This window comes from Andrographis paniculata, unplaced genomic scaffold (assembly GCF_009805555.1).
Source record: "Andrographis paniculata isolate CXL003 unplaced genomic scaffold, ASM980555v1 Contig32END, whole genome shotgun sequence".
Lineage (NCBI taxonomy): Eukaryota > Viridiplantae > Streptophyta > Magnoliopsida > Lamiales > Acanthaceae > Andrographis > Andrographis paniculata.
In genome coordinates, this window is record NW_026137565.1 from 8,134,184 (window position 1) to 8,152,679 (window position 18,496).

General features: G+C 36.3%; 2 protein-coding genes and 1 pseudogene across 3 annotated transcripts; 1 reads left to right on the top strand and 2 right to left on the bottom strand.

The window, feature by feature from the left end:
• Positions 1-293: 293 nt before the first annotated feature.
• Positions 294-8,474, bottom strand: LOC127247267 (UDP-N-acetylglucosamine diphosphorylase 1-like; annotated as a pseudogene).
• Positions 8,475-9,973: 1,499 nt separating this feature from the next.
• LOC127247859 (protein RGF1 INDUCIBLE TRANSCRIPTION FACTOR 1) lies at positions 9,974-12,142 on the top strand. Of its 2 annotated transcripts, none has more exons than XM_051269909.1 (5): positions 9,974-10,163; positions 10,261-10,482; positions 11,090-11,164; positions 11,260-11,430; positions 11,569-12,142. In XM_051269909.1, the coding sequence occupies exons 2-5, from the start codon at positions 10,282-10,284 to the stop codon at positions 11,944-11,946; spliced, it is 825 nt and encodes a 274-aa protein (XP_051125866.1). In that variant the 5' UTR covers positions 9,974-10,163; positions 10,261-10,281; the 3' UTR covers positions 11,947-12,142. The 2 variants fall into 2 exon arrangements, with proteins under 2 accessions (XP_051125866.1, XP_051125867.1); XM_051269910.1 differs by having other exon boundaries at positions 9,976-10,163; positions 11,260-11,424; positions 11,569-12,141.
• Positions 12,143-12,860: 718 nt separating this feature from the next.
• On the bottom strand, positions 12,861-16,504 carry LOC127248045 (thioredoxin O1, mitochondrial-like). The gene is made up of 6 exons (XM_051270188.1): positions 16,093-16,504; positions 15,777-15,842; positions 15,619-15,669; positions 15,446-15,525; positions 15,294-15,338; positions 12,861-14,442 (listed from the first exon to the last, which is right to left on the bottom strand). Exons 1-6 carry the CDS (start codon positions 16,340-16,342, stop codon positions 14,344-14,346), a joined length of 591 nt encoding a protein of 196 aa, XP_051126145.1. The 5' UTR covers positions 16,343-16,504; the 3' UTR covers positions 12,861-14,343.
• Between the last annotated feature and the right edge of the window lie 1,992 nt (positions 16,505-18,496).

Here is an 18,496-nt window from a genome sequence, read left to right on the forward strand (position 1 = left end):
GAATTAGGCAAATAAAAATAGAAAATTGTATATAGAAATAGAGACATAGATATGAGATAGTGTTAGTTAAACTGAGGAGGCAGTCTGTCCAGTCCAGCAACGGAATTCTCAAAACCTCACTCACTCTCCCTATGAGTATGACCCTATCCTATCCTATCCATATCTATCTATGTTAATTAATTAATGTATCTGGTGTTGAGTGAATCCGACCGCAATGCATTAGTGTTTGCCCTTTGTGTGTTTGTTTGCATCATACAGACAGAATCCAATAATGCAAATGTGAATATCATTCATTCATACATTCATTCCCCCGTTTTATCGTCATCATCAAACCAAGTCTGTCTTCATCATACAAATAAGACACACACAAACTCATGATTGATTCCCAAACAGATGTGTTTCTCTGTCTATCAATCTCCCTCTACCTCAATACAAGCAAGTTTCAATATACACAAGTGCAAGTGCAAGCGCTGCTTATTTATTAGTATTTTACCAAAAAGAAGATTGAAGACATCCATCCATCCATGCATCCTGCTCCTGCTCCTGGTGGACTGGTATATGCATAATGCATGCATGCACATCCCATCTTCCCTGGCTCCCATCATCCAACAACTAATATCTCCACACACCATACCAGCAGAAGCATTCCATAGCAACACATTTGCTGTCGTCACCAACACCAAAAGTTGCTTTTAGAATGCAATCTCACAAGGCGCGTGGAATGTTCTCCCCCGGCATACTGCCTCAAGGTTTTCTCCAGCATATGAGCAAAGGGGTGAAACTTCCACACCTGTTGTACATTCATCATCGAAAATGTTAGATGCCAGTTTAATTTTCTTTTTCTTTTTATTATTATTTTAATTTTTTTCACAATTTGTGCATGTCTCTACCGGTTGCATATAGGGGCACCGAATGAGTCAAAAAGCCTCCAGCAGCAACAACCCAACAAGTGTGCAGCCGAAGGACTAGCAACCTGGCACTATCAGGAGTATCAAAATTTGATCCATTTGCATTTTTCACAGGGGCAAATTCTTCTTCACGGACCACCTACACATCAAGGAAAATAGCACAATAATGGATCCAAACTACCTATATATGTATCTGGACTATATTTCTTTCATTCAAACCCAGCTAATATACATACCTCAAAAAGCACAGCATTAGGAGCATAAGGAAATGCATCAAATATAAATTGCTCTAGTTTGAACCCCACTGTGTGCCCATGAATTGAGGGGATATTCTTTTCTGCAAGATGGTAACTGCACTCATGCATAATATAAAATATGTTATGTCGTTGGCATTAGCAGAAAGCCCAACTCATGTTTACATCTATCCTAACAAAATTCTATATCCTGATTGGGTTTTACCACTGCAACCATGAGCATCACAAAAGAAAACTGATTCTAAAGTTTCCTAGCATGTAGGCAATTCCTTTGATGAACTTAAAATGCTGAGCTGTGCTGTGATATGTCAAAATGCCAAAATAACAGAAAGGCACCAGGTACAACTAGAAGTGTATGTCATCTTACATGCTATCTTTCTCAAGTCCATTTGCCACTTGGTTCAGAAAATCTAAAGTGAACATATGTAGGCAGACCTGAAAGATGGAGGCAAATTAGAGATACACAATACGCCCAAGTAAACACATGTAAAAGGTATTATCATTAAGAAGAAATGTCGACAATCCAAACAAGAGCAATCAATTAATGGACTCTATTCCTTCAATTTTAGATATAACCATGCCATCAAATAAGAGATTAAATGCTAATACATCCCACCAGCATGAATTGATTTACATAAAAGCAGGTGACAAGTGACATTGACAGCCTTTTTAGTGCACACTTTGAAGTTTCATCTATATATCCTCCTCAAAGTAGACATTTTCATGTCCAAAAATGACAAAGATGTAACAGCATATTGTTGTAATGTTCCTAGCAGATGGAGAAAGGCTAAGAATTATATATTGGATGTTAGGCTGCAGAAAAATATCTCAAAATATGATTATCCATAATAATATTTATATATATTCTGCAATAGAATATTCTTCTACATATATTTGGTTGCAGATCATATCACTCTTTCTATAAAAAGAATTCTTGTACAGGAAAAGCTGAAAGGGATAAGGGTGATTATTATGATGAGGGTTGAAAGGGAAGCAGCAATTCTAATTAACCTTTCTAAAGGCAGCCATTTTACCATTTCAAATGCAATCTCGACTTTGGGAAAAGTAAACCAGATACCATTAGGTGGATAGGACATGAGCAATGAATACAGAACTATCAGTCTACTCTCATCAAATACAGAACGCTCAAAACAATGAATACAAGTTGATTAAGCCTCAGGTAAGTTATTCAAAATTGACCACTTACAAATAGTTGATTGGCATAAGACATTCAATTTACAATTTAGTGATCAGCAAATAATGTCAGATCATTGTTAGACGTGATGCAGAAGCATATGCATTTTAAAGGCCCCATTTGACACCACAAAGTTGAATTGGCGTATTTATGGAAAAACTTTCAAATAACTCCATAGATACTGGATTTCATATCACAAAATAATTAGGTCCAACTTCAACTAAAATTTGAGTTATTTTGCTAAATACATATACCAAAAACAACCAATACATGAAATATTTATGGGTTTGAAATTCATCTTATCAAACATTTCCATTCAAGTGCACCCTCAAAGCTTTCAGATTGGTTTAGTAATTTTTTGAGAAGTTGAGCACACTTCGGGATGCATCGCAATAATTTCCTAATCTGTAAAATGGCCTACTCCAAAAGCCTAAAAGAGATGTGAATGGAATTAAAATATGCTAAGAGAATAGCATTGAGGACAATACATTACTCCAACAAAAGCGAAGCCGACCAGTTCCCTGATTAACTAGCCAGTGACTGATCCAGTTCACTGTACTCAACCACAGTGACAGGTCCACCTTTTCCTCTTTGAACAAATACACCAACTTTCTCTTGTGGATATGCCTAAAACACAGCAAATGGAGAAGGAACCCTTAAATAGTAACACAACACAAATTAACAATTTTCACATAAACCAACTCACCTTTCGAACAACTTTGGCACCAGCAGTCACACCTATTTCAATGAAGTAACCCAAGAAAGTTGGATCTGCAACACGTACCTGTTCGTAGATCATTCAATTTTGGTGGCGACTATAATCTTTGTTGAGATATATACATTTGAAAATTAAAGGGGAATACATAAGCGATGGAACACTCACCAAAGCATTGTCAACTCCATAACAATCCAAATATTTTATGCATCTTGCAGCCATATCTTCCAACAACTTTGAACTGCAATATTTATTTTTTCCTCACATTTAAGAACAAAGCATTCTCACAATTTCCTAATGAGAAGAGACGCACAATTCATTTTAACACAGCGCACCTGAATAAACACCTCCATTTCCATCAGGAGATTTAGCTACCTGGCTTCAGAAAATAGGTAATTGTAAATGCATGCAGCCATGCGGGTAAACTGCAGAATATATCATTATAAAGATAAAATTGGTGACCATAAAGAATATAATATAACATGAAACCAAAATATAGTGAAAGCCATTTTAGATTGAACACAGGCAAGCACCACAATAATTACTGGGTATCGGTGATTAATCTAAATACTCCAAAAAAAGTTACCAAAGTGAAAGCATCCAATGACCCAGATGAAAACGTGCACAAAAAGTTCACTAGTGGTTACAAAATATGCATCTAGTAATCTTGAAAATGAAAAATACGTACATATATATATATATGTAATGAAAATAATCCCTACTTTGTATGGTGTTTCCATGATGAATCTTCCATCTCTTGAAACACAAGGAATCGTACCCTGCTGGAAGAAGGTGACCTGTAACCAATCCAGTTTGTAAGCCAATGGAACAAATAGCATGAAATTTAGATAATAATGTCAAAAAATCTTACCTGATCTGCTTCCAGGCCAAAATATTTATGGCTTTCAAAGAATTTCCGGGTCAATTCATCGGTAAATGGACTAGTCATTATGTACCAATGAACAGGAGTAACACTAGCAGAACCTGCATTGAGCAAATTGATCATGGTTGGAGACCGAATAATTAAGGAGAAACTTTGATGTAGAAAATGTAGCACACCCTCATTTATAGATTGAGCTGCCAGCACTTGAATGCGTATAATTCGCTCAGCATGAAGTTGAAAAAGTGACTTTCCAGATGGAAGCCCAATGTCTGAGATAAGAAGAAACTTCAGGTCCTGAATAGAGTACTTCTTAAAGCAAAAGAATTTCTATAATTAAAAACAGAATGCATGTGTGGATGTGCACATATATGTATATGCTATATATTGTGAAAATTCTAGTAAATATTAGATTCACATGTAATAGATCATGGTATCAAATCCATGATGCCTTCAAACACTTGAAAACAGCATACAAAAGAGAAATGTGTCCACCAGAGTGATTTATTAGTTCCAGATGTTTCAAGCAAGCACCACATAACACAGATGCCTTAATGCATAATAAATGAAATGTGCCCATCAAAATAAATAAATGAATACAAAGTTTATATGTATATATAAAAAATAATATAATATAGTCAAGAATGCATTGTCATTACTTACTAAAACAACCTTTTGGATCTGAACTTCCAAGGCGAGTTCCCTACACTCAAAAGATTAAAAAATTAAGACAGGAAAACTCAAGACCCCCAATCAAACATCTGCATCATAAGAAGTTGATCAGTGCAGTGGAAATTGGTGTCCACCAATAGCCCAGAACATAAGAGATTAATGTATATAAGAATGTTTCTAGAAACGTACAATATTTGTTTGCAAGTTTGTAATATAGCAGTATAAAGCCTGGAATAAATTATCAGACTTCAAAACAGATATATGGAGAACCTACATTATGCCTTGTCTCGCATAGTTGAACAAATGGTTTACATGTGTTTTGTGGATCCATATTCAACTTCTCAATTAAACTGTTCCAAAACCATACCCATAATCTCACTCTGTTTCAAGTATTCTGACATCACCAGGTTCTAATTAATGTAGCAAACCTTAATTGCATTCCAAAGATTTGTCACAAAAGAAATGAATATAAACTTAAATTTCCTCTACCCTTTTAACAAGAGGATTCCATCTTCAGTTACTGAACCTAAAGCAAAAGGTTGAATTTCACTAGAAGCCTATATCCAACACACACCTGAACATAAACACCATGATTCTGCCCATTGTGACATAAAGCGGCCCTCCAATCCATATATATCTTCAAAACTTTTACAGTATATTGTAGGCTTAACAAATAAATATATAAATAAAAATTAATAATAATAAAAAGAAAAAGGATAAATATAACATTTCAATTTAATAAAGAAAATTTGTGCAGTCTTTCGAATGAGTGACGAACCTGTCCACCTGATAAAAGCACCACACCCAACTTCCCTTCTGATATGGCTTTTAACCCTATCTTCCACCACCTCTCCCTTTCTTCCATTGTTCTTTCGTCTACCGTTGATACATTGCTCTCTGGCACTGGCTCTATAGCTGCTTTGGGGAGCCCTATACAAATTGGTTAAAACTTAAGAAATACACATTCAAAATTTAATGAAGTACACTTGCCAAGCGAATAGTATAACCGAGGAACCTTGTGACTGGAACGAGCACTGAATAATCCGATTTATCCTTGGAAGATCCAGGCCCTGTAACAAAGTCCCGGAAAACCGTAAAATTCAGAAAATAATATAAGGCCTTGATACATATCTATAATGGAATCAAATATAATCATCTAGCATGAACTTCACGGATAACTGGAAGAGAAAAGGCATCTACTATACTTGAATAGCATTTATTATGAAATGTGGCAATCAAACATGTCGATATGGGTGGATCATACCTCCCATTTCAGTTCCAGATCCTACACAACTCAAAATTAAGTTAAAAAAAAAATATATATATATATATATATATATAGAGACAAAAACAAGAAAAAACAAGATCCTCAAGTTCACATTAACAGGAAAGAGTTCATATCTTCAACTTGGAAGAACACTTTAAATTTCAACAGCGGCGGGCGGCTACAGGGAGCGCTCAGACCCCAATTTTAAAATAGACCTATATTTTAAAATATTAATATATTATTATTATTATTAGATATATTAAATTTTAAAATTAAATTTTAAATTTTAAATTATAATTTTTTTTTTATAATTATCTAATTTAATTATAATTCTAAAATTATTTTTTAAATTCTAATCATAAATTCAATCGTTACGTTCACAATTTTACGTCTTTTTTCATTTTTTTCCTCAAACTAGCCAGCGTTCACAGTCCCCATTTCCCTCATTCTTTTCTCCCTTGGTTCAGATGTAGACAAACTAACAGATAATCCTCCTCCCTCTTTCTTCTTTTCTCTCTCGGTTCAACGACATAGACACACAGACAATTCCCTCCTCCCTCTCCTTTTCTCTCTCAATTCAGCCGACATAGATAAACATGCAATCCTTTTCTATCTTCTTTTTTTTATTCGATTCAACTACAGACAAACAGGTGACACACATTGCTTTTTTTTTTTTTTGGTACGAATTAATTTAATAATTTTAATTCTCTTATCTACTAATTCAAATATAGTAATTTTATTATTTTTTTCAATTAATTCTTTTTTGATAAATTGTTGGATTATGGTTTATGGATTGCAGGAAAGACAAGAGTCTGCGCCCAGTTGCACTCTGTCCAATGCCGGTGGAGAGGATTTCAATCCAGGTTTTATTGTTCCTTATTTTTTACAATTTACAAATAATAGAATAAATTATGCCTCAAAAAAAAAAAGTACGAGTCGGAATATGAAAAAAGAAAAAGAGAATTGATGAACTAATTCAATCTCAAAGTGGAGCAATTAATAAATTCATTATAAGAGAACCACATCTAAATGTCGAAAATAATTTGAATATTGAAAATAATAAAAATTTTATTGATGATTATGTTGGTGATGATGTTGAGGTTGAAAATGTTGATATTACTGATAATGTTAATAATAATGAAATTGAAAATATTGACATTGATGAATGTATCGCTAATTTTGATAATGATTCTAATGTTATGTTTAATATTTTTTATATAAAAAAATTGGAATTCTTTAGATTCTGAAATGATTAATATGTTAGCAATAAAAGGTCCTAAAAGAGATTTATCTATTGTAAAAGGCAATAAAGATAAATTTGGAAGATAATTTTATGCTACATTCTAAACTAGAGTATTGCCAAATAAGGAAAGATGCGATAGAGATTGGCTTGTATATTCAAAAGAACTTAATAAAGTTTTTGTTTTCGTTGTAAGTTGTTTAAGAAATGTTGTGGCAGAGGATTATTGGCAAATGATGGTTTTAGTGATTAGGCTCTTCTTTGTTTTATAATTTATTTTTATTATGCTATTTTTTAAATTTATTTTCTTTTGTGCAGTCGAATCATCTTTTGATGAACATGTCAATTCTGCTATATAATTTTTTGGGAAGCTTATTTAAATTTAGTTTGTTCATGCCTTTTTTTATCTTAGTTATATTATATTATATAAATTTTTGTGCAGAAATTCTGTAATCAATGATAGAGTTTGTTATTATTATTGTACTATTATTTTTATATTAATAAATTATTATTATTATTTTTTATTGATGATATACTTTGTGGATACGAGCTTTTATTAATATATAATTAAAAATTTTTTTACTTTTATAGAATTAATTATTATATTTTTCGATAATACTCTCTCCGTCCCACATACTGTATCTACTACATTGTAGACACGATATTTTAAGAGGGGTGTAATGAGTAGATAATTAAGAATGTATTAGTGAAAATAATTATTCGATAATATAAATAATTATAAATTAAAATTAAGATAACTAATTAGTTTAAGTAAAATAAAAAATTAAATTAAATTAAAAAATTTAAAATGATATTAAAGTGTGTAATTATTATTTTTTTTTTTAAAAAAAAGAAAGTGACATAGTATAATATAGTATGTGAGACGGATATAAACGATAACGTGATATGGTGCGTGGGACGGAAGGAGTATTATTTTGAAAATTCATTTAATTACATCTTTATAACGTACGTATTATTTTTGCTCAGGGTTTCACAAAGTCCGAGACGCCCTGAATTTGAATCAATGACTAACTTGAAACGTGCTGTATTTGGAGATATAAGAAAGGGGAATGGCAAATAACGATTAGCACTGAAGTAAAAGGAATCGGAACGAGGAGTGAGGCGGCACCTCGATGTCCTTGACGAGGAGGTGGCGCTCTTCGGGGGAGAGCTCGTCCCAGAGAGCAAAAACATTGTCTTGACCGTAGTCTTTGAGCCTTTCGATCAGCGGCAGGGGCGGATCACTGTTATTGGACACGGATTCCCCCATGGAAAGAAGGCGAGATCGCTGAAAGATATGTGTATAAGAGAGAAACAGTGAACGGTTGAATGGAGAGAGGATCTATATAGAGGAAGAAGAAGAGCAAGGCTTACTACAATGGCAATGCCATGGGCGACGGACGAGGAAATAAAGAATAATACTACATACGTTAGGTAGAATGGCAAATGCAGCGCTGCAATTTGGTGGATGTCGGTTGGGAGCTGTCGACGTGCGGGGCGGGGCGGGGCGGGGGTAATTATGGTAATCCCCCACCCCCAATTGTTGTTGCTATGTAATCCTCAAGATTTAATTATGGTTGATGATGGTGGAGGTGGTTAGATTGGATACAATTCCAGGAACAAGAAACACACACACACACACAACATTGAAGTGGCAAAATGAGCAGTACCAAACCAAACCAGACATGAGTGATTGATGGGGGGTATATGTAGAAAGAAAGATAGAATGGTCCGTCCGTTATCGAGAGAGAAGTTTGAAAAGCAAGCAAGCCGAGGCAGGCAAACCATGATGAATGTCAGGCAGACAGTCATAACAAACGCTTAATTGAGTTGAGGAGATTTTGGTGGTGCCGCCATTGGCAGATTTCAAAACTCAAAATGTAGGAAAGGGAAGGAACAATCAAATCAATGAATAGTGTTAGTAGCCTAATAGGCGGAGGAGAGGAGGGGAGAGTGTCTAGCAGCAGCAGCAGCAGTAGCAGTAGTGGGAGTGGGAGGAGGAGGAGGAGGATGGGAAAGTAGCAATGAAAGAATTGCAAGAGTTGGGGCTGCTTGCATTGGTTATTTGATTTGCTATGTTTGTTTATGTATGTATAGTGAAAGGGGCAAATCCAATCCAGCCCAGCCCAGCCCAATGCAAGAGGGTGGGCCTGGTGACGGACGGACGCTCATAATCACGAACATGCACATACATCATCATCGTCCACCAAACAAGGCATGGGCCATCCTACTAACTAACAAGCATGCATGCATAATCAATTAATAGAGGATCTCTGCATGATCTTACATACATACATTCTATTAATTGAATCACATTAATTAACTACATGTAAATCAACCACAAGAATGCCGTAGAGGCTAATTAAGAAAGGATTACAATATTCTATCCAATAAACACTGTTAAATCACTCACCCACGTCCCTGCAGGTGCAGGTTGGTTAGTTTCTGGCGCAATTGGCAGTGTGCTTCAAGCTCTCTGGTTAACTACTCAGTCCATGGCCATGGGGCAACAAGAAATTAAATTAATTAATGATCCAATCCAACCAATATAGTAGTATCATATATATGGTGTCACTGGCGAGGCCTGTATGTCTGCATGTATTCGGCCATTATATAATAATATTATTTATCTTCCTAAAAGTTATAAATAGAATTAAAAAAAAAAAAAAAAAAAAAAGGGGACACGGACAGAGCACAGGTTACGATATGATATGAAATGAAAGCGTACCCACACACCACACCACATACAGTTCGGCCAGCTCGATCACTGCAGGGTCGGGAAGGGGAGGGGGCAGTGAGCAAATTAAAATTAAAAGGGCAAGGGCACATTTCGATATTCGAATTCGATCCCAATCATGGCCCTGCTCTTCTGCTCTCTCTCTCTCTCTCTCTCTCTCTCTCTCTCTCTCTCTATATATATATATAAGTGTAAGTAGGAGTATTTAATTTCACAGGCTCGATCAGCTCAACCCTCTTCACCTATATAGCTACGAACTTCATCGTCCCTATCCTTATAATTTCACATTTATAAGGTAATCACGAAGATTGCACGCTAGCTACCTTACCTTCCTTCAATTCGCCTATCTATCTATCTGTCTGTCTGTCTGTCTGTATATGTTATTTATTTAGGTGTCGGTCGGAGGGGGAGAGATGGCGGCTGCAGTATCATCATCTGTGGCTGCTATGATGCCTGGATGGCTGGAGGGATTAATGGCGGAGACATTCTTTGGGGGCTGCGGGGCCCACCAGAATCGCAGGAAGAGTGAAAAGAACATCTTCTGTCTCCTGTGCTGCCACAGCTTTTGCCTCCACTGCCTCCCCGCTCACCACCCAGCTCACCCTCTCCTCCAGGTACCCTTCACCCTTCTACGTCTACGTCTACTTCTACTTGTATAATCATTAATCAATAATCTTCATCATCCCCGGCCCCTCCCTACCATATATATATAATATATATCCATACTCAATACACATATATACATGAGTCGTATACGTTGCTTTCATCTTTGACAGACAGACAGACAGACAGACTCTTTGCCTTTACTTAATTAATTGCCAACTGCATAACATAGGTACCGTACCGTACGTACTGAATTGGATAACGTAAATTAATTGCTAATTCCTAACAATGAATGGAGTAATTAATTGGCTGGGACTGCAGGGAGATGTTTGTTTAATTTCAGCACGTATGCCAAGTACTCACCTACACCTATACCTACGCTGACCATCTCTGTCTGTCTGTCTGTCTATAATATTCTTCATCCAATTCTCTCTACTGACTACAGGCAAGCTCTAGCCACAGCCTACGTACATGGATTAATCTGAATTGCAACCATTTTCTTTTAATGCATTGCGTGCTTGCTTGCTTCTATTTTGGTGAATCAATCAGTTATCAATATATATATAGATAGAGAGAGAGAGAGAGAGTGAAATTTATATAAGTAATGGGTGGGTGCAGGTGAGGAGATATGTTTACCAAGATGTTATTAGACTGGACGACCTTGAAAAACTCATCGACTGTTCCTACATTCAGGTAGGTGAGCCCGGCCCGAGGGAGGAAGTACAATATCTATATCTATATCTGTATCTATGGGATGAATGAATGAATGGTGGTGGTGGTTGGTGCAGCCGTACACAATAAACAGTGCGAAAGTGATATTCTTGAATCCTCGGGCACAGTCGTCGACGAGATGTTGCAAAGCCGGTTCTTATAATTCATCAGCGGGGAACACTTGTTTCACCTGCGACAGAAATCTGCAGGACCCATTCAAATTCTGCTCCCTCTCATGCAAGGTCAGGGTGGGTGGGTCCACCCTCTGCTCTAATCTACTCTGCATAGGCTAGTTAATGAATTACTACTACTAAAAACTTGTACTAGTATATGTATATTATAATGAATCGTGAATTAATAATACTGAGTAATTGGTGGTGTTGCAGGTGGATCACATGGTGTACCACGGGGAAGATTTATGGAGCATTGTGTACGGCAGGTTTGGTGATGGTGATGGTGATGGTGATGAGGAGCTAATGACTACAGCAAGTATGAGTATCTCCCAATTTGAAGGGCTGCGGAGGTATATGGACGATGCAGATCCCACTGATCCTGCTGCCTGCTCTACATCTAATATTCTGCTGCGGCAGATGGAGATGGAGATGGAGGAGGAGGAATATGCTGCAGCAGCACGCGCCAGCTCCCCAATGAACAACAGCAATAATAATAATGGATCTGTGCAGCAGCTATCGTCGTCGTCGTCGTCCTTTACCACCAGCAGCAGCAGAAGGAAGAGGGCCCCTCGGAGGTCTCCACTTTCTTAATCATTCCATTCATTAATCATTCACCACTGAATCAACCACAACAAATTAAACCACTACCGCTTTACATATGTAACACAGTACTCGACTATTCAATTCATATCAAATCACTCCACCTCATTAATTAATTATTTATTATTATATATCAATGACTGTTTGCGAGAAAAGCGGTGAAGTCTGGTTATATAATGATTTAAACAATGGTTCTCCCAACTGTGACTTATTTTGTTTAGTTTGCAGATCAAAATAAGTTGGGAAAATATAGCATCGGTAATTTTGCAGGACTATAAATATATAAAGATAATAATATGTAGTAACATGTGCATGCAGCGCGGCCCATAATATATACTCCATGAAGCAAGAAAGCAATGAATCAATCATTGTGGTCATGATGATAAAGAAATGATTAATTAAGGATATTTGCCGCTGAGCATATGCATATGTGTATATATATATATATATATATATAGAGAGAGAGAGAGAGAGAGAGAGAGAGAGAGAGAGAGAGAGAGAGAGGGAATGGTTGAAAGATGGCAGAGGGTCCAGCAGAGCTGGTCAAGGTCAAAGGTCAAGCCGTCAAATCTGATAACATAATAGACTGCTGGTCCAAGTTGTATGTATGTATATTTGGAATCTCGAGATACCATGACACGACACATACATAAAACTAACGCTAAGAGAAGAGAGGAGAGGAGAGGAGAGGAGAGAAGGAATCACTCACTCACTCAGTACTACCACCTCTCTCTATCTCTCTCTCTCTCTGACCTCTTCTTTTCTTATACACATACATACATGAGAGTGATGACTTGTTGGGTTCCTCGCTGTCTGCCTGTCTGTCATCAGGCATCCCAACAAATTAGTTAAAAATGAAGTACTACTACTTAATAACACATGTTTAGGCATCAGATGAGATGCAATTACAAATGAAATGATTGATCAAAAGGGATACAGTTTAGTTAAGTTGATCAAAGGAACACAAGAAGAAATAGCATGTAAATCCTACTTAGCAGTCTTAAATAATACTAGTATCTATCAAGTGAATGAATAAATGAATGATCTGATCTGATCCGACCCACTCATGAATGAGGGAGGGGATAGATAAGTTAACATAACAGAGAATTGAACTGAACTGAATTGAATTGAATGATGTGTGTTATTATAATAATAGTAGTAGCAGTAGTAATAAGCTCCCTTTTGTTCTCCCCATACCCATGCATGCATGTTGATTTGATTTTGAGGGATGTGTAGACAGACGGTGTAAATAGATGCTCGTGCCATTGCCAATTGCCATGTCCCTTGAAACCTCAAAGCTGCTGGAGCTGAGCTGAGCTGAGCTGATGAGCTCTTTCTTTATTTCTTTTCTCCTCCGAGAATTATGGGCCACACCCTACATTATCCTCTACCCTACCCTGCAACTTCCTCTCTTTCTCTTCATCATCGTCATCATCATCATCTATCAATTTTCGACCTTTAAATACCTCTTCAGTCCCAGTCTCAGTCTCACACGTGCTGCTGCTGCTGCATCTGCATCTGCATCTTCTCTTCCACCCAATCACTTGTCATGGATATAATATAATATCACCCACGCAAGACTGCTTCTTTTCATTATTACATCATCAACCTCTAATGACCATTTCTTACACTCATCCCCGACCCATGCACGCACACCCACGCAGTGCCATGCCCATCCAGTCCTTCTCTCTCTTCCCTTCCCTAATCTGCAGCTGCAGGCCATTAGCCAATGCCAATCTAGCAGCTAGTAACTAGTGTCCATCCCTCTTCCCAATATTTCCATTCTTCTCCTCAATGCCAATACTGAGGGAAAAACAAGGCCTCACTACACTTGTACACATGCATAAACTCCAGTCCAGATCTTCACCCTCACCCACATACAATCTTTACCCCCAACAAAACACAGAATTGTATGGAGTATGCCGTGTGATTGATTGAGTGAGTACCTATTGATTTGAGGACTATGGCAGAAACCAAGATCCCCTCATGGTCTTTCCAGCTGCCTCACCCCCCTACTACCAAGAAGCACCCTCACAACTCACAAATCATCAACACACAAAGCAAACTATACTTCCGGTGTTAACAGCACGATCTAAGTACATGCATACAAGCACATTGACACAAAAGCAGATAATAAATAATTTGTTGGCTACACAGGTGAAGAAGTTGGAAAAAAGAGCACTTGAAATCCATCTTGTTTATTCAATCACTCCAACAAACATCATAATGGATACAATAAACGGATTTCCCTCTGTTTCGCATGATAGAAAGTGTACAAGTTGCCCCTGCCAAAACAAACTACAACTTGCCTTCCTGTATATTATATTTTAGTCGTCAACACATGCAAAAGCTTCTAACCTTGGATTAAGATGAAAAGCATGTCTGCTGTCATTTGTATAGCTCCTCCATTTTATTTTTGAGGCGCTTAGCATCTGTACCAAGCATTACATCGGTATTTTTGCCATTTTGGAAGAAGTACAGTGTAGGCTGAAAGGGAAAAGAAAAAAGCATCTTATTACTGATATTATCCACAAATGAAACACACCAGAGTAATGCAAAACACCCACACACTTCCAGAATGGACTCCAGTCACATGAAATTATGAGGGAGTGATTGCTAAAAGATAACAGGGTGCTTCGTGCCTTGGTCTATTACCTACTTTATGTGAAAGCACAGAATATGCGATTAATCAGCACCCCGTAATACCATCATGTCCTATATCTAGTACAGTCTTAAATTTGTCTATGCTTGTTACCTAGCAGGGACAGAAATTGCATGTAATTGGCATGGCGATAAATTCCTTCCATTTTTCCATTCGGAATATCAACAATTAATTTTTGTGTGCAAGCAATGAATTGGTATCATTGGAAGCAAAGAATAAAATTGACTGTATCTACATTACCATCCTATTCCTGAAAATATTTTGAAGCAATCACAATGTTATATTATCTCATTGCTTTCAGGACACCACTAAACTCTTTACTGGTTCTCACTTGATCAATATCAGTACTAACAAGGGAAGGTCCAATCTTGTGTAATTGTCAACAATCTGGAAATTGAAAATTTTCAGAGAAATTGTTTACATAACTTTTTAAGGAACCATGCTGCCACCCTCGACAGAAAGATTCATATCATAAAGTTCAATTCAGAATTCAAATAACTCCCACTGAAATGAGTAATAACAATCAGAACTCTATTTTCCTCCATATGCCTGGCAATTCAGATATATAATCACAAACCTACTCAAATGATAGGAGGAAGACTAATGCCATACAACACAATCTTTTGTTTAAGCTTCAGAGTGAGAAGATCAAGACACAAGGATAACATGACTTTACCACAGCGGTAAGATTTACCATGCGTCGTACATTTTCTACCCCTTCCTGCTCATTTCAAGAGATAAGCAATGTCAGTTGATGATACATTAGCAGTCAATCGAAGCTAGGTACTTCATGACATCAATGGATCATGATTCCCGTATGCACTCTACCTTTTCAATGTCTATCTTATATATGGTAACATGGGGATACTCGTCACTCAGCTGCCCAATGATGGGAGACAATAGCCGACCTACAAAGAATTTACGTGAAACAATAGCATGACGCAAGTTTGACCGAATAATGTAGCTGCCATAATCTTCATCGAAAAAAAAGAAAAACTTACAGGGACCACACCAAACTGCAGCAAAATAGAACACAGCGGACAAAGATTCATCTACAACAAATTCAAGTTAATTAATACATAACAAACAGATCAAACTTTACTCACAAGCTTGAGCTAACGATGGAAAAGGTATAATATGCAACTCTCCGTAAGTATACCTTGGACCTTGCGAAGTGAATCATTATACTGCTCTTCAGACTCAATCGACACCACCCTTGGGGGATCTTTAAAGCCATTAAAACATTGAAAGTAACGACTTTGATTACTCAAAAAGTGATCAGTGAATCATTCAAAAAATGAAAAATAAAAAATCACACAACTTCTGACACGGGGGATTGATTTGTGATTCCTAGCTATATTCAATCAAGGAAGCAACAAACATTTGAATTAAACATGAAGCTTTTGTATTCCTTGTCTTTTTCAGCTAATGTTGCGTATCAAGTTCATGTTAAAAACCGAAACAAATTGACTGACCTGGGGCGGAGAAGGTGGAGAATGTTCTGTAATGATTAAGAAAAAACAAAGGAGGGTGTAAAGAGGGGCCTGCGGAGGCAACTTGGGAAAACAAAAGCGGGGATGGCGCGTCTTCGAAAAGGAGTGTAGTAGCGGTGGATGAAAGGGTGTGGATGTGGATAATTGAGGAAGGTGATGAGCCCGTGCATCTCGATCTACCTCCGATTCCGAAGATGGCCCTCGGCCTCAGCAAGCGACGTAACGGCAGCATTGCGCAGCGCAGGCGGGCTTCAATTTCCCCTCTCAGTCCAAGGAAGAGTGTAGCGGTAGCTGTGGTTTTGTGTCTCCTGGAGCTGGGCTGCACATGGTTTTGATTCAGGCCTTCCACCGCATTAATGGAACTGAACCCAACCCGGCGGCCTAAAAATGAGAATGGAAACTAGCCTATAGCTAGGGCTGGAAATAGCTTAGACATATTTTATAAATTTAAAATATATATTTAAAGTTGTATTTGGTCTGGCATGCAGGGTATTAAGTTTAGTCTAGCGTTACTTAATACACACTTTCAGGTAGATGGCCTTGCGGATGTATATATATATATATATTTAAAGTCTGGAACTGCTTTTCTTTAAATTTTGAACTGATATATAAGCTTATTTAAGAATTAGTATAATATTTTTTTAATTATCTTTTTTCAAACTTAATATGTTGTAGAAAAACATATACAATTATTTATTATATATAATAAATTATTAAAATAAACTAATATTTTTATTTTTATTGATACTAAATATAATTTTTTATGAATTATAAATAATTAAATATATATATACATATATATAATCAGACTGTAGGCCAAATTCTTTTTAGAAAAAAATCTAAATTTGTTCTATTTGTTTTAAAAAAAATTAAAAATATATTTGAAATTAATAGTTTCAATAAACAAATGGGGTCAAATCAAACCCTATGCAGGTCGAGCTGTGAAGTCTTAATAGATCGTCTAACTTATTTCCACCTATACCTATACCCATAGATATTTGTTCTTTTATCCTCACATACCCATATTGTTATGATAAAAGTATAGCAGTAGTATCTTTTAAAATAAATAAAGAAATTTTATTCAAATAAAATCACAGTTTTTATAAAAATTAATAAATTATTTTTTTGTAACAAATAGTAAACATTAAAAAAACAAAAGACTTATGAGTTTTTGCAAAATGAGACCCTTGATAATTTTATAGATAATAGTCTCAGATATGGAATAGGGGAGGGAGTATTCTATAATACTGTATCTATATGACTATATCTATATTATATGGGGGAAAGGAAATCGCAATATGGATGTGGTGTGGTGTGGTGTATTAGATAGGTGTAGGTGTAGGTGACGACATCGCAGCAGCAGCAGGAGGTTGGTGTTGATTAAGTAAAACAAACTAAACTAACCGCCACCCACCACCACCACCACCACCGTCATCATCATCATTAATGATAATAATATATACCAGTGGTGGTTAAACCATCATTTCACCATCGTTTATCTACTCTTGATACTGACGTTAATTTCATTTCTCGTAAAAAACATTCGTACAACTGGGACATCATATGTACGTATGCAGGTGTAGGCACATGATCATATTCATGTGCTGATTGCTATATATGCTTTGATAAGACTCCAAGAATTGAAGAGGAGTGCAGGGCAGCGGCAGTGGCAGCGGCAGTGGCTCATTAATTAATTATTTTTGACATGTAGTTAATGTGATGATCTGATTTAGTTATTGTTTAATAGAGAGAGAGAGAGAGAGAGAGAGAGAGAGAGACAAGTTAAACTCTTGTAAATCAATCAAGCAATTCCTTTATTAAAACAATTCAAATGCAACGAAAAAGCATTGTCCCATTTATGGCCAGGGTAGTATAGGAATTTAATTTAATTTGCGGGTTCAATTTCCGTGCCTCCAAATCCACCTGTCATACATAGTTGATCTAGCGTGAGCGACAGTACTCCCTCGTTTTTAAATTCAATATAAAAAATTGGTTTAACATATGATAATGACAATACTAAAAACAACAGTAAAAGATCACCGTTGACCATTCCATTCCGGCAGGCGGCAGGTGAAGAGAGGTGAAGGTGAAGGCATGCCATTTTATGATTATTATAATAAAGAAAAAGTGTTATTATTATTATAACAATATTCCATTTACAATACTCTTTCAATGCAAAATATAATGTTAACATTTTTCATTTTTTTTGGAAGAGTATTACAAACTTTAATCATATTAACAAATCATAAATTTCAAATTTGTAAATTTAATCTATAATTATTTATTTATCATATTACAAAAACCCTAATATTATATCAGGGACAAGGGAGTACATTTTTTGAATTCTAAAATAAAAATAAAAAGTGTTTAATATAAGTATTTTATA